This window comes from Panulirus ornatus, chromosome 8 (genome assembly GCF_036320965.1).
Source record: "Panulirus ornatus isolate Po-2019 chromosome 8, ASM3632096v1, whole genome shotgun sequence".
NCBI classification, from domain to species: Eukaryota; Metazoa; Arthropoda; class Malacostraca; order Decapoda; family Palinuridae; genus Panulirus; species Panulirus ornatus.
Genome location: NC_092231.1, coordinates 17582021 through 17597050, shown reverse-complemented (window position 1 = coordinate 17597050; position 15030 = coordinate 17582021). Strand labels below are relative to the sequence as shown.

General features: G+C 41.3%; 1 protein-coding gene across 1 annotated transcript in view; it reads right to left on the bottom strand.

The window, feature by feature from the left end:
• lace (serine palmitoyltransferase long chain base subunit) overlaps positions 1–15030 on the bottom strand; it is a 143878-nt gene that overhangs the window by 116080 nt on the left and 12768 nt on the right. The window contains exons 2-4 of the mRNA XM_071664180.1: positions 12134–12340; positions 2425–2579; positions 812–957 (exon numbers count right to left, since the gene is read on the bottom strand). Coding sequence (XP_071520281.1) covers positions 812–957; positions 2425–2579; positions 12134–12340 — 508 coding nt within the window. The remainder of the gene's footprint in view (positions 1–811; positions 958–2424; positions 2580–12133; positions 12341–15030) is intronic.

The following is a 15030-nucleotide window of genomic DNA, read 5'->3' as shown; positions in this document are numbered from 1 at the left end:
TTTTTTACAATGGCACTATACAGGTATCCTGACAATCTTCGAGAACTTTACCATGATCCATATACACCATGAAAATCCTAATTAACCAATCAACAACAGTTGCCCCCTTTCTTAAGAAATTCAACTGTAATAGCATCAACTCTAGCTGCCTTGCCACATTAATCAGATGCAAGGCTTTCACCACCTTTCCTCTTTTCACCAAACAACTTATGATGACTCTCACACTACCCATGCCTCCCCAACCCAAAAGCCCTCAATCTACAACTCCATCATCAAATACATTCAACAGTCCTTCAGAGTACTCTCTCCATCTCTTCTTCACCTCATCACCACCTGTTACCATTTCCTCATTTGCCCCTTCAGCTATCTTTCCATTTGTTTTTGTTTTTTTCTCATACCATTAACCCTTTTTCATACCATTTTCTTATTCTCCCTTAAGTTTGTTAAACCTTATTCACCGAAACTTTCATTTGCCTTCTTATTCAGCTCCTGCACCTTCCTCTTGATCTCCCAGTCACCCATACTCCTTCCCTGAAAGTAATGCCCATACACATCTCTTATCTTTTTCACTTGCAACTAAGGGTAGTCATCCCAAAACTCACTAACCTTTTACAAATACCCATAACCCTCCTTCCACATGCCACATGCTTCTCTCACACAAGCCAGTTGCTGCTTTCCTAAACACCTTCCATTCCTCATCCACTCCCATAGCTTCACTTACTCTCAAGTTTTCTCTAGTCTATCTATACTGATATACAAATGTTAAATATAGTACAAACAGACAAGTTCAGATTAGTCTCCTTTAACTTGCCTAACTCCAAGCGGGGACTGCATGTTGTTATGCCAACTTCTTTTGTAGTCTCCTCTGATCTGTCATGACACGGGCCTTTGTTTTCTGCAAACCCCAAGTAGTTATATGATCCAACATTGATGCACTTGATTATTTTACCAGTTAATCTGAAAAAAAAAAATATATATTCTTTATATAAAATACATATTTAAAGTATGATTTTCTAATTATAAACTATTCTCTTATGTGACAATATATATTCAAGATATTTGCTTTCTAAACCTCTCACATGGACAAAATCTTAAAAAATACCCCAATACTTTTGTCTACATCTCAAAACTTTATCATGGACAAACCTCTTGTTGCCTACAGGAAACAAAATCATTACACTAACACCCTTCAAACAAGGGTTATGAACTACTTGCACACAGGTGACAAGTCACCTATTCAGCTAAAAGAGGCACATCAAAGAACTAAACCTAGAAAAGGAAAAGGACTAACATAGGTGAAAAGGAGAAATTATCTTCTGGACATCTTGACATTTTTTCCTTAAAAGGAAAGAAAACATATAAAACATGCATAGCTACAAAAGAAGGAGCTGGACAACATGGTAAGTAACCGCAATGAAAACCACTGCTGAAGCATATAAGGAACATGGCCTCTGACCTATAAAATTCACTGGAAAATTAGTTGTTCCTTTGGTATTGTTGTACATGATAAGGATCCTTGTTGCTCATTCAATTTTGCTTTTATAAGCAAAGAGATCCTGAAAACAGACAAAAGCTTGGAAAGATATTCTTTGATTTTCCTTGCAAGATATAAAGATTTTGAGCACTTCAGATAATACTGCAGTCAGAATTACCCAAGTAATAAATTGTTTGTAATCTTATCTTTGAAACTTTATTTATAACCGTTAAAATATTTTTTGTATATCTTGGTTCATTTTAGGACTTTTGTGAGAGTTTCTACAGTTCTCACTGAGGAATTTCAGATGTGTAAACATGCAATCAAACACAAAACTGTGGCATCACTTACTGGAGTTCGAAGCTCTACCACCCTGAATTCACACTATGAGAATTTTGATGAAAGAGTTGCAAATGAGCCCATGCAAGTTAAAAATGGTGGATATGGACCATGCACATTAAAAATGGCATAAAGCAAACATGCATAAATCAAGATCCACCTCAACCTAGACCCTGAGTGTTAAGGCTTCTCCTAGTTTATAGGCAGTGTGGATGTGGCAGGGGCACAGTAGCAGGCAGTAAGGGCAGCAGAGGGAACAACACAAAGAGTCTCTCAATGAGGCATGAAACCAACCTGCAGAGTTCGGATTGCCTTCTTTGGCTAACCAACAGAGCCCACATTGCGTACAAAATTCAATTTGCAGTGGGAAATTAAGTCTGAAGATTGACATTCATATCACACTCCTATTTAACAGCAGAGTGATGCCCACAAGACATAAAGGGTTAACACAAAGAAAATAACTGGGGAACCAGTACCTTCTAACATCATGCTTTCAAATGGTAATGAAAAGATGTGAATCCCAAAGCACATACTTACACACTAACATGCTTTAATGTATAGACTGATGCACTGCTTAAGTATATTTGGGAAAGTCTTCATATCATACTTACTTCATAGTCCAACCATGATCAGGTGTGTATCGTTCCATAAGATCTATTTCTGCACCAGGGACACTACTTATTGTTCGGTTCCAACAGTCCTGAATACGGCGGTAAACATTGCGTGTGTAGAAGCTCTCAAATCCAATATAAAGAGGGACATATCCCTGTATCAGGAGAGAAAGATCTTTAAATACACAAATTAATAAGTATACAAAAGTATATATGATTCTTCTTTAAAAATACTCACCTTTTGGGCATTCGCAAGGGAGCACCATGAGCAAACAACTTAGTTTTGAGGAAAAGTCCTCATTTGGCTGCTGTTCTGTTCCTGCATTCAAAAAGTTAATATAAATGGGAAGGGTTTTGAGCACCTGCACCTGCCCCTTTCAGTCGCCTACTTCAATATGATGAAAGTGCATGGGCAGTATTCTTCCTCACATCTCAGCAATAGTTTGTAAGCCTATAGTAATAAATGCATAAATCATAACAAAATAGGCAATTAATAAAAAGAGTAAGTTCAAAATGAAAAAATCTTTTCTCTTCGAGGCATACTGAAATCAATGAGAAATTCCTTTGGAAAATCAGGTGAGAGGATTCTTTCACAACCTTATCAAACTTGTGATAAGGCCCTGCTTTGTCATCCTTCTCAGCTAATCAGTATCACCAAAGCCTCTGCTTGACTACATGTTTTGCTCTCATCCAATTGGTAATAAAACCTAGGCTAACATCACCTTCCCTTCATCTCTTTGCAAACAAAGCACTGATATCTCATGGATCACAGTGCCAGCCAAAGGCATCCCTGTTTTGCCATCCTTCTCAGCTAATCAAAATCACCAAAGCCTCTGCTTGACTACACATTTTGCCCTATCACCTAATTGGTAACAAACCGCCTCACACCACATATTGTCCTCAAACATCTCATTTCCAGCACATCCACCCTCCTCCGCACAACTCTATCTATAGCCCACACCTCGCAACCATATAACATTGTTGGAACCACTATTCCTTCAAACATACCCATTTTTGCTTCCCAAGATAACGTTCTCGACTTCCATACATTTTTTCAACGCTCCCAGAACGTTTGCCCCCTCCCCCACCCTATGATTCACTTCCACTTCCATGGTTCCATCCACTGCCAAATCCACTCCAAGATATCTAAAACACTTCACTTCCTCCAGTTTTTCTCCATTCAAACTTACCTCCCAATTGACTTGTCCCTCAACCCTATTGTACCTAATAACCTTGCTCTTATTCACATTTACTCTCAGCTTTCTTCTTTCACACACCCCATCAAACTCAGTCACCAGCTTCTGCAGTTTCTCACCCAAATCAGCCAACAGCACTGTATCATCAGTGAACAACAACTGACTCACTTCCCAAGCTCTCTCATCCACAACAGACTGCATACTTGCCCTTCTTTCCAAAACTCTTGCATTTACCTCCCTAACAACCCCATCCATAAACAAATTAAACAACCATGGAGACATCACACACCCCTCCCACAAACCTACATTCACTGAGAACCAATCACTTTCCTCTCTTCCTACTCCTACACATGCCTTACATCCTCGATAAAAATTTTTCACTGCTTCTAACAATTTGCCTCCCACATCATATATTCTTAATACCTTCTACAGAGCATCTCTATCAACTCTATCATATGCCTTCTCCAGATACATAAATGCTACATACAAATCCATTTGCTTTTCTACATATTTCTCACATACATCCTTCAAAGCAAACACCTGATCCACACATCCTCTACCACTTCTGAAACCACACTGCTCTTCCCCAATCTGATGCTCTGTACATGCCTTCACCCTCTCAATCAATACCCTCCCATATAATTTACCAGGAATACTCAACAAACTTATACCTCCGTAATTTGAGCAATCACCTTTATCCCCTTTGCCTTTGTATAATGGCACTATGCAAGCATTCTGCCAATCCTCAGGCACCTCACCATGAGTCATACATACATTAAATAACCTTACTAACCAGTCAACAATACAGTCACCCACTTTTTTAATAAATTCCACTGCAATACCATCCAAACCCGTTGCCTTGCTGGCTCTCACCTTCTGCAAAGCTTTTACTACCTCTTCTCTGTTTACCAAATCATTCTCCCTAACCCTCTCAATTTGCACACCACCTCAAACAAAACACCCTATATCTGCCAAAACACCCTACATCTGCCACTCTATCATCAAACACATTCAACAAACCTTCAAAACACTCACTCCATCTCCTTCTCACATCACCACTACTTGTTATCACCTACCCATTAGCCCCCTTCACTGATGTTCCCATTTGTTCCCTCGTCTTACGCACTATATCTACCTCCTTCCAAAACATCTTTTTATTATATCATATGGAGCGGGGGGCTGGAAATCCTCCCCTCTCATTATTCTTTTAATTTTCCAAAAGAAGGAACAGAGAAGGGGGCTAGGTGAGGATATTCCCTCAAAGGCCCAGTCCTGTGCTCTTGACGCTACCTCACTGGCATGGGAAATGGCGAATGGTTTGAAAGAAAAGAATACTTGCCACGTATTCCCTGCGTGTTGTAGAAGGCGACTAAAAGGGAAGGGAGCGGGGGGCTGGAAATCCTCCACTCTCATTTTTTTTTTTTTTAATTTTCCAAAAGAAGGAACAGAGAAGGGGCCAGGTGAGGATATTCCCTCAAAGGCTCAGTACTCTGTGCTTAACGGTACCTCACTAATGCGGGAAATGGCGAATAGTATGAAAGAAAGAAAGAATTATTATCACTTATTTTGCTTTGCCACTGTCTCCCACGTTAGCGAGGTACCGAAAAAAACAGATGAAAGAATGGCCCAACCCACCCAAATACACATGTATATACATACATGTCCACACAAGCAAATATACATACCTATACATCTCAACATATACATATATATACACACACAGACATATACATATATACACATGTACATAATTCATACTGTCTGCCTTTATTCATTCTCATCGCCATCCCACCGCACATGAAATAACAACCCCCTTCCCCCTCATGTGCGCGAGGTAGCGCTAGGAATAGACAACAAAAGCCACATTCGTACCCACTCAGTCTCTAGTTGTCATGTAATAATGCAATGAAACTACAGCTCCCTTTCCACATCCAGGCCCCACAGAACTATCCATGGTTTACCCTAAACGCCTCACATGCCCTGACAGCACGTCGAGCCCGGTATACCACATCGTTCCAATTCACTCGATTCCTTACACGCCTTTCACCCTCTTGCATGTTGAGGCCCCAATCACTCAAAATCTTTTAACTCCATCTTTCCACCTCCAATTTGGTCTCCCACTTCTCGTTCCCTTCACCTCTGACACATATATCCTCTTGGTCAATCTTTCCTCACTCATTCTCTCCTTGTGACCAAACCATTTCAAAACTCCCTCTTCTGTTCTGTCAACCACACTCTTGTTATTACCACACATCCCTCATACCCTATTATTACTTACTCGATCAAACCACCTCACACCACATATTGTCCTCAAACATCTCATTTCCAGCACATCCACCCTCCTCCACACAACTCTATCCATAGCCCATGCCTCGTAACAGTATAACATTGTTGGAACCACTATTCATTCAAACATACCCATTTTTGCTTTCCAAGATAATGTTCTTGACTTCCACACATTCTTCAACGCTCCCCGAACTTTCGCCCTCTCCCCCACCCTATGATTCACTTCCACTTCCATGGTTCCATCCGCTGCCAAATCCACTCACAGATACCTAAAACACTTCACTTCCTCCAGTTTTTATTCTCCTTAAAATCTTATGATACTCTCTCACCACAACTCTCATTTGCCCTCTTTTTCACCTCTTGCACCTTCTCTTGACCTCCTGCCTCTTTTTTTATACCTCTCCCAGTCATTTGCACTATTTCCCTGCAAAATTCACCGTATTTGAGTGGATGGGCCATTCTTTGTCTGTTTCCTGGCACTAACTCCCTGTCGCAGGAAACCGATTTAGTATAAATAAATAAAAATAATATTTTTTCTATTTTCCATTATACTTAATTGCCATCTCCCATGTCAGCAAGGTAGCGCAAGGAAACAGATGAAAGGATTGCCCAACACACCCACATACACATTTATACATATAAACGCCCACACACACCCACATATACATACCTATACATTTCAACGTATACATACATATACATACACAGACATACACATGTACATATTCATACCTGCTGCCTTCATCCATTCCCATTGTCACCCCACCACACATGAAATAGCACCCCCCCCACCACCACCACTAGGTAGCGCTAGGGAAAAAAAAAAAGCCACAATCGTTCACACTCAAGTCTCTAGCTGTAATGTGTAATGCACTGAAACCACAGCTCCCTTTCCGCATCCAGGCCCCACAAAACTTTCCATGGTTTACCCCAGATGCTTCACATGCCCTGGTTCAATCCATTGACAGCACATCGACCCTGGTATATCACATCATTACAATTCCCTGTATTCCTTGCACTCCTTTCACCTTCCTGTATGCTCAGGCCCCGATCGCTCAAAATCTTTTTTTTACTACATCCTTCCACCTCCAATTTAGTCTCTCACTTCTTGTTCCCTCTACCTTTGAAACACATATCCTCTTTGTAAATCTTTCATCCCTCATTCTCTCCATATGACCAAACCATTTCAACACACCCTCTTCTGCTCTCTCAACCACACTCTTTTTATTACCACACATCTCTTACCCTTTCATTACTTAATCAAACCATCTCACACCTCATAATGTCCTCAAATATTTCATTTCCAGCACATCCACCCTACTCCACACAACCCTATAGTCCATGGCTTGAAACCATTAACATTGTTGGGACAACTATTCCTTCAAACATACCCATTTTTGCTCAATGAGAAAATGTTCTCGCCTTCCACACATTCTTCAGCACTCCCAGAACCTTCGCCCCCTTCCCCACTCTCTGATTCACTTCCACTTCCATGGTTCCATCCGCTGCTAAATCCACTCCCAGATATCTAAAACACTTCACTTCCTCCAGTTTTTCGCCATTCAAACTTACTTCCCGGTTAGCTTGTCCCTCAACCTTACTGAACCTAATAACCTTGCTCTTATTCACATTTACTCTCAGCTTTCTTGCTTCACACACTTACCAAACTCAGTCACCAGCTTCTGCAGTTTCTCACACAAATCAGCCAACAGCGCTGTATCATCAGTGAACAACTGACTCACTTCCCAAGCCCTCTCATCCACAACAGACTGCATACTTGCCCCTCTCTCCAAAACTATTCCATTCACCTCCCTAACCACCCTATCCATTAACAAATTAAACAACCATGGAGACATCATGCACCCCCGCCACAAACTGACATTCACTGGGGACCAATCACTTTCCTTTCTTCCTACTTGTACACATGCCTTACATTTTCACTGCTTCTGGCAACTTACCTCCCACACCATATACTCTTAATACCTTCCACAAAGCATCTCTATCAAACCTTTCATATGCCTTCTCCAGATCCATAAATGCTACAAACAAATCCATCCGTTTTTCTAAGTATTTCTCACATACATTCTTCAAAGCAAACATCTGATCCACACATCCTCTACCACTTCTGAAACCAAACTGCTCTTCCCAATAATAATAATAATATTTTTTTTTTTTTTTTTTTTTGCTTTGTCGCTGTCTCCCGCGTTTGCAAGGTAGCGCAAGGAAACAGACGAAAGAAATGGCCCAACCCACCCCCATACACATGTATATACATACGTCCACACACGCAAATATACATACCTACACAGCTTTCCATGGTTTACCCCAGACGCTTCACATGCCCTGATTCAATCCACTGACAGCATGTCAACCCCGGTATACCACATCGATCCAATTCACTCTATTCCTTGCCCTCCTTTCACCCTCCTGCATGTTCAGGCCCCAATCACACAAAATCTTTTTCACTCCATCTTTCCACCTCCAATTTGGTCTCCCACTTCTCCTCGTTCCCTCCACCTCCGACACACATATATCCTCTTGGTCAATCTTTCCTCACTCATTCTCTCCATGTGCCCAAACCATTTCAGAACACCCTCTTCTGCTCTCTCAACCACGCTCTTTTTATTTCCACACATCTCTCTTATCCTTACGTTACATACTCGATCTAACCACCTCACACCACACATTGTCCTCAAACATCTCATTTCCAGCACATCCATCCTCCTGCGCACAACTCTATCCATAGCCCACGCCTCGCAACCATACAACATTGTTGGAACCACTATTCCTTCAAACATACCCATTTTTGCTTTCCAAGATAATGTTCTCGACTTCCACACATTCTTCAAGGCTCCCAGGATTTTCGCCCCCTCCCCCACCCTATGATCCACTTACGCTTCCATGGTTCCATCCGCTGCCAGATCCACTCCCAGATATCTAAAACACTTTACTTCCTCCAGTTTTTCTCCATTCAAACTTACCTCCCAATTGACTTGACCCTCAACCCTACCGTACCTAATAACCTTGCTCTCATTCACATTTACTCTTAACTTTCTTCTTTCACACACTTTACCAAACTCAGTCACTAGCTTCTGCAGTTTCTCACATGAATCAGCCACCAGCGCTGTATCATCAGCGAACAACAACTGACTCACTTCCCAAGCTCTCTCATCCACAACAGACTTCATACTTGCCCCTCTTTCCAAAACTCTTGCATTCACCTCCCTAACAACCCCATCCATTAACAAATTAAACAACCATGGAGACATCACACACCCCTGCCCCAAACCTACATTCACTGAGAACCAATCACTTTCCTCTCTTCCTACACGTACACATGCCTTACATCCTCGATAAAAACTTTTCACTGCTTCTAACAACTTGCCTCCCACACCATATATTCTTAATACCTTCCACAGAGCATCTCTATCAACTCTATCATATGCCTTCTCCAGATCCATAAATGCTACATACAAATCCATTTGCTTTTCTAAGTATTTCTCACATACATTCTTCAAAGCAAACACCTGATCCACACATCCTCTACCACTTCTGAAACCACACTGCTCTTCCCCAATAATAATAATAATAATAATAATGATAATAATAATAGCATCTATGAATCTGGAGAAGGCATATGATAGTTGATAGAGATGCTATGTGGAAGGTATTAAGAATATATGGTGTGGGAGGCAAGTTGTTAGAAGCAGTGAAAAGTTTTTATCAAGGATGTAAGGCATGTATATTAGTAGGAAGAGAGGAAAGTGACTGTTTCTCTGTGAATGTTGGTTTGTGGCAGGAGTGCATGATGCCTCCATGGTTGTTTCATTTGTTTATGGATGGGATTGTTAGGGAGGTGAATGCGAGTTTTGGAAAGAGGAGCAAGTATGCAGTCTGTTGTGGATGAGAGAGCTTGGGAAGTGAGTCAGTTGTTGTTCGCTGATGATACAGCACTGGTGGCTGATTTGGGTGAGAAACTGCAGAAGCCGGGGACTGAGTTTGCTGGGGTGTGTGAAAGAAGAAAGCTGAGAGTAAATGTGAATAAGAGTAAGATTATTAGGTACAGTAGGGTTGAGGGACAAGTCAATTGGGAGGTAAGTTTGAATGGAGAAAAGCTGGAGGAAGTGAAATGTTTTAGATATCCAGGGAGTGGATTTAGCAGCGGATGGAACCATGGATGCAGAAGTGAATCATAGGGTGGGGGAGGGGGCGAAAGTTCTGAGAGCGTTTAAAAATGTGTGGAAGTAGAGGAAGTTATCTTGGAAAGCAAAAATGGATATGTTTGAAGGAATAGTGGTTCCAACAATGTTATATGGTTGCGAAGCGTGGGACATAGATAGAGTTGTGCGGAGGAGGGTGAATGTGCTGGAAATAAGATGTTTGAGGACAATATGTGGCGTGAGGTGGTTTGATCGAGTAAGTAATGAAAGGATAAGAGAGATGTGTGGCAATAAAAAGAGTGTGGTTGAGAGAGCAGAAGAGGATGTTTTGAAATGGTTTGGTCACATGGAGAGAATGAGTAAGGAAAGACTGACAAAGAGGATATATGTGTCAGAGGTGGAGGGAACGAGGAGAAGTGGGAGACCAAATTGGAGGTGGAAAGATGGAGTGAAAAAGATTCTGAGTGATCAGGGCCTGAACATGCAGGAGGGTTAAAGGCGTGCAAGGAATAGAGTGAACTGGAACGATGTGGTACACTGGGGTCGACATGCTGTCAATGGATTGAACCAGGGCATGTGAACCATCTGGGGTAAACCATGGAAAGTTTTGTGGGGCCTGGATATGGAAAGGGAGCTGTGGTTTCAGTGCATTATACATGACAGCTAGATACTGAATGTGAACAAATGTGGCCTTTGTTGTCTTTACCTAGCGCTACCTCACACACATGCAGGGGGAAGGGGTTGTTATTTCATGTGTGGCGGGGTGGCAATGGGAATGAATAAGGGCAGACAGTATGAATTATGTACATGTGTATATATGTATATGTCTGTGTGTGTATATATGTATATGTGCATGTGTGGACATGTATGTATATACATGTGTATGTGGGTGGGTTGGGCCATTCTTTCGTCTGTTTCCTTGCAGTACCTCGCTAATGCAGGAGACAGTGACAAAATATAATAAATAAATGATAATAATACTAATAATAATGATAACAATAATAAAAATAATTATAATAAAACATGAAAGCTAAAGAATGGATGTGAGATAATGAGGCCATTTCCTTGTCTGTCCCTAGTGCTAACCACTGATGGAGAAAATGGCAAACATGCATAAAAAAGAAAAAATAATAATAATGATAAGTACTGTAAAACAATAAGAACAGCAAGACAAAAACTGCATTAATATCACATATAATAAATAACCTGGAGGAAGTGGGCACTTGAGATGAAATATAGCAGCAGATGGAACCATGAGAGATAACAGAAGCCATAGGGTGAATGATGGGACTAAGGTCCTCAGCACACAGAAGTGTAGAGAGGTCACTGTCTGAGAGGGCAAATATGGTATGTATGATGGTATAGAAGTCTTGATGGCACTGTGTGCATGCAAGGCATGGGCCATACATCAAAAAGGATGGAAGAGGGTGGATTTGTTGGATGTGAAGTGTCTGAGGACAATATATGATGTGAGGAAGGTTGATTTATTAAGAAATGAGAGTAAGAAAGAAATGTGGTATGACACAAGTTGAAGAGTGTGTGCTGGAATGGTTCGGACATAATCAGAGGATCATTGCAAAGATGCTAAGAGTGTATACATGTTGGAAGTGAAGGGAACAAGAAGGGGGAAATCAAAGAAGTGGATGGATGGAGTAAAAGCACCGAGTGTTCAGGTCCTGAATATGTAGGAGGGTGTCAGACATGCACGTGTCAGAGTGACCTGAAGGAATGGGGTATACATGGAGTAATATACTATCAATGGGTTGAACCACAGATATGAAGCAATCAAGGAAAAAGCACAGAAATGTCTGTAGGGCTTGGCTGTATACAAGGGAGCTCTGGTTTTAGTGCATTAAATATTACAACTAGAAAGCAGATGCAAGTATATGAGGCTGATCTTCATCTGCCTCACTGCGTGGAAAATAGCAAACAAGTATGACAAAAAAAAGGTAGCCACACCCATTCATTAATGCACATTTCCTGTGGGTTAATAAAAAAATACTAAATATCAGCCATTTTCACAGTAACATCATCTTGAATGTCATAAGTTACAAGAACAAGTCTTACCTCTCTGTTCTTTTCCTTGGTAGACACAGGGATGATAAACTCTTTGATATATCCAACCAAAAGAAGGACTCCATAAGACAGAAAGGTGCAGAAAGCTACAAAGAGAGAACATTCTTCCTGTTTTGGGTATGGCTTGCTTTTAGGTATATGAGAGCCCTCTGATACTGGTTTGGCATACCCATTTTGTACACCAGCATCATTTTCATTCTGAAAGTGAGAAAACAGTGAAGTTTAATTATTATCATTATTATTATTATTATTATTATTATTATTATTATTATTATTATTATTTTGCTTTGTTGCTGTCTCCCACATTTGCGAGATAGCACAAGGAAACAGACGAAAGAAATGGCCCAACCCACCCCCATACACATGTATATACATACACATCCACACACGCAAATAAACATACCTATACATCTCAATGTACACATATATATACACACACAGACACATATATACATACATTTAATACAAAAAGGAAATCTATATCTATATATTATACTTTGTTGCTGTCTCCCGCATCAGCGAGGTAGCGCAAGGAAACAGTCGAAAGAATGGCCCATCCCACCCAAATACACTTGTATATACATACAAGTCTACACATGTACATATACATACCTATACATCTCAAAGTATACATATATATACACACACAGACATATACATATATAAACATGTACATAATTCATACTGTCTGCCCTTATTCATTCCCGTCACCACCTCACCACACATGAAATGACAACCCCCTCCCCTTGCATGTGTGCAAGGTAGCGCTAGGAAAAGACATAAAGGCCACATTCGTTCACACTCGGTCTCTAGCTGTCATGTATAATGCGCCAAAACCACAGCTCCCTTTCCACATCCAGGCCCCACAAAACTTTCCATGGTTTACCCTGGACACTTCACATGCCCTAGTTCAATCCATTGACAGCACGTCGACCCCGGTATAACATATCGTTCCAATTCACTCTATTCCTTGCACGCCTTTAACCCTCCTGCATGTTCAGAATCCGATCACTCAAAATCTTTTCACTCCATCTTTCCACCTCCAATATGGTCTCCCACTTCTCCTCGTTCCCTCCACCTGACACATATACCCTCTTTGTCAATCTTTCCTCACTCATTCTCTCCATGTGACCAAATAATTTCAAAACAACATCTTCTGCTCTCAACCACACTCTCTTTATTACCACACATCTCTCTTACCCTTTCATTACTTACTCCATCAAACCACCTAACACCAAGTATTGTCCTCAAGCATCTCATTTCCAGCACATCCACCCTCCTCCACACAACTCTATCTATAGCCCACACCTCGAAACCATATAACATTGTTGGAACCACTATTCCTTCAAACATACCCATTTTTGCTTTCCAAGATAACATTCTCGACTTCACACATTTTTTAACGCTCCCAGAAATTTCGCCCCCTCCCCCATCCTATGATTCACTTCCACTTCCATGGTTCCATCCACAGCCAAATCCACTCCCAGATATCTAAAACACTTCATTTCCTCCAGTTTTTCTCCATTCTAACTTACCTCCCAATTGACTTGTCCCTCAACACTATTGTACCTAATAGCCTTGCTCTTATTCACATCTACTCTCAGCTTTCTTCTTTCACACACCCTACCAAACTCAGTACCAGCTTCTGCAGTTTCTCACCCAAATCAGCCACCAGCGCTGTATCATCAGCAAACAACAAATGACTACTCACCTCCCAAGCTCTCTCATCCACAACAGACTGCATACTTGCCCTTCTTTCCAAAACGCTGGCATTTACCTCCCTAACAACCCCATCCATAAACAAATTAAACAACCATGAAGACATCACGCACCCCTGCCGCAAACCAACATTCACTGAGAACCAATCGCTTTGCCTCTTCCTACACGTACACATGCCTTACATCCTCGATAAAAACTTTTCACTGCTTCTAACAATTTACCTCCCACACCATAAATTCTTAATACCTTCCACAGAGCATCTCTATCAGCTCTATCATATGCCTTCTCCAGATCCATAAATGCTACATACAAATCCACTTGCTTTTCTAAGTACTTCTCACATACATTCTTCAAAGCAAACACCTGATCCACACATCCTCTACCACTTCTGAAACAACACTGTCTTCCACAATCTGATGCTCTGTACATGCCTTCACCCTCTCAATCAATACCCTCCCATATAATTTACCAGGAATATTCAACAAATTTATATCTCTGTAATCTGAGCACTCACTTTTATCCCCTTTGCCTTTGTACAATGGTACCATGCAAGCATTCCGCCAATCCTCAGGCACCTCACCATGAGTCATTTTTTTTTTTTTTTTTTTTAATACTTTGTCGCTGTCTCCCGCGTTTGCGAGGTAGCGCAAGGAAACAGACGAAAGAAATGGCCCAACCCCCCCCCCCATACACATGTACATATACACGTCCACACACGCAAATATACATACCTACACAGCTTTCCATGGTTTACCCCAGACGCTTCACATGCCTTGCTTCAATCCACTGACAGCACGTCAACCCCTGTATACCACATGACTCCAATTCACTCTATTTCTTGCCCTCCTTTCACCCTCCTGCATGTTCAGGCCCCGATCACACAAAATCTTTTTCACTCCATCTTTCCACCTCCAATTTGGTCTCCCTCTTCTCCTCGTTCCCTCCACCTCCGACACATATATCCTCTTGGTCAATCTCTCCTCACTCATTCTCTCCATGTGCCCAAACCATTTCAAAACACCCTCTTCTGCTCTCTCAACCACGCTCTTTTTATTTCCACACATCTCTCTTACCCTTACGTTACTTACTCGATCAAACCACCTCACACCACACATTGTCCTCAAACATCTCATTTCCAGCACATCCATCCTCCTGCGCACATCTCTATC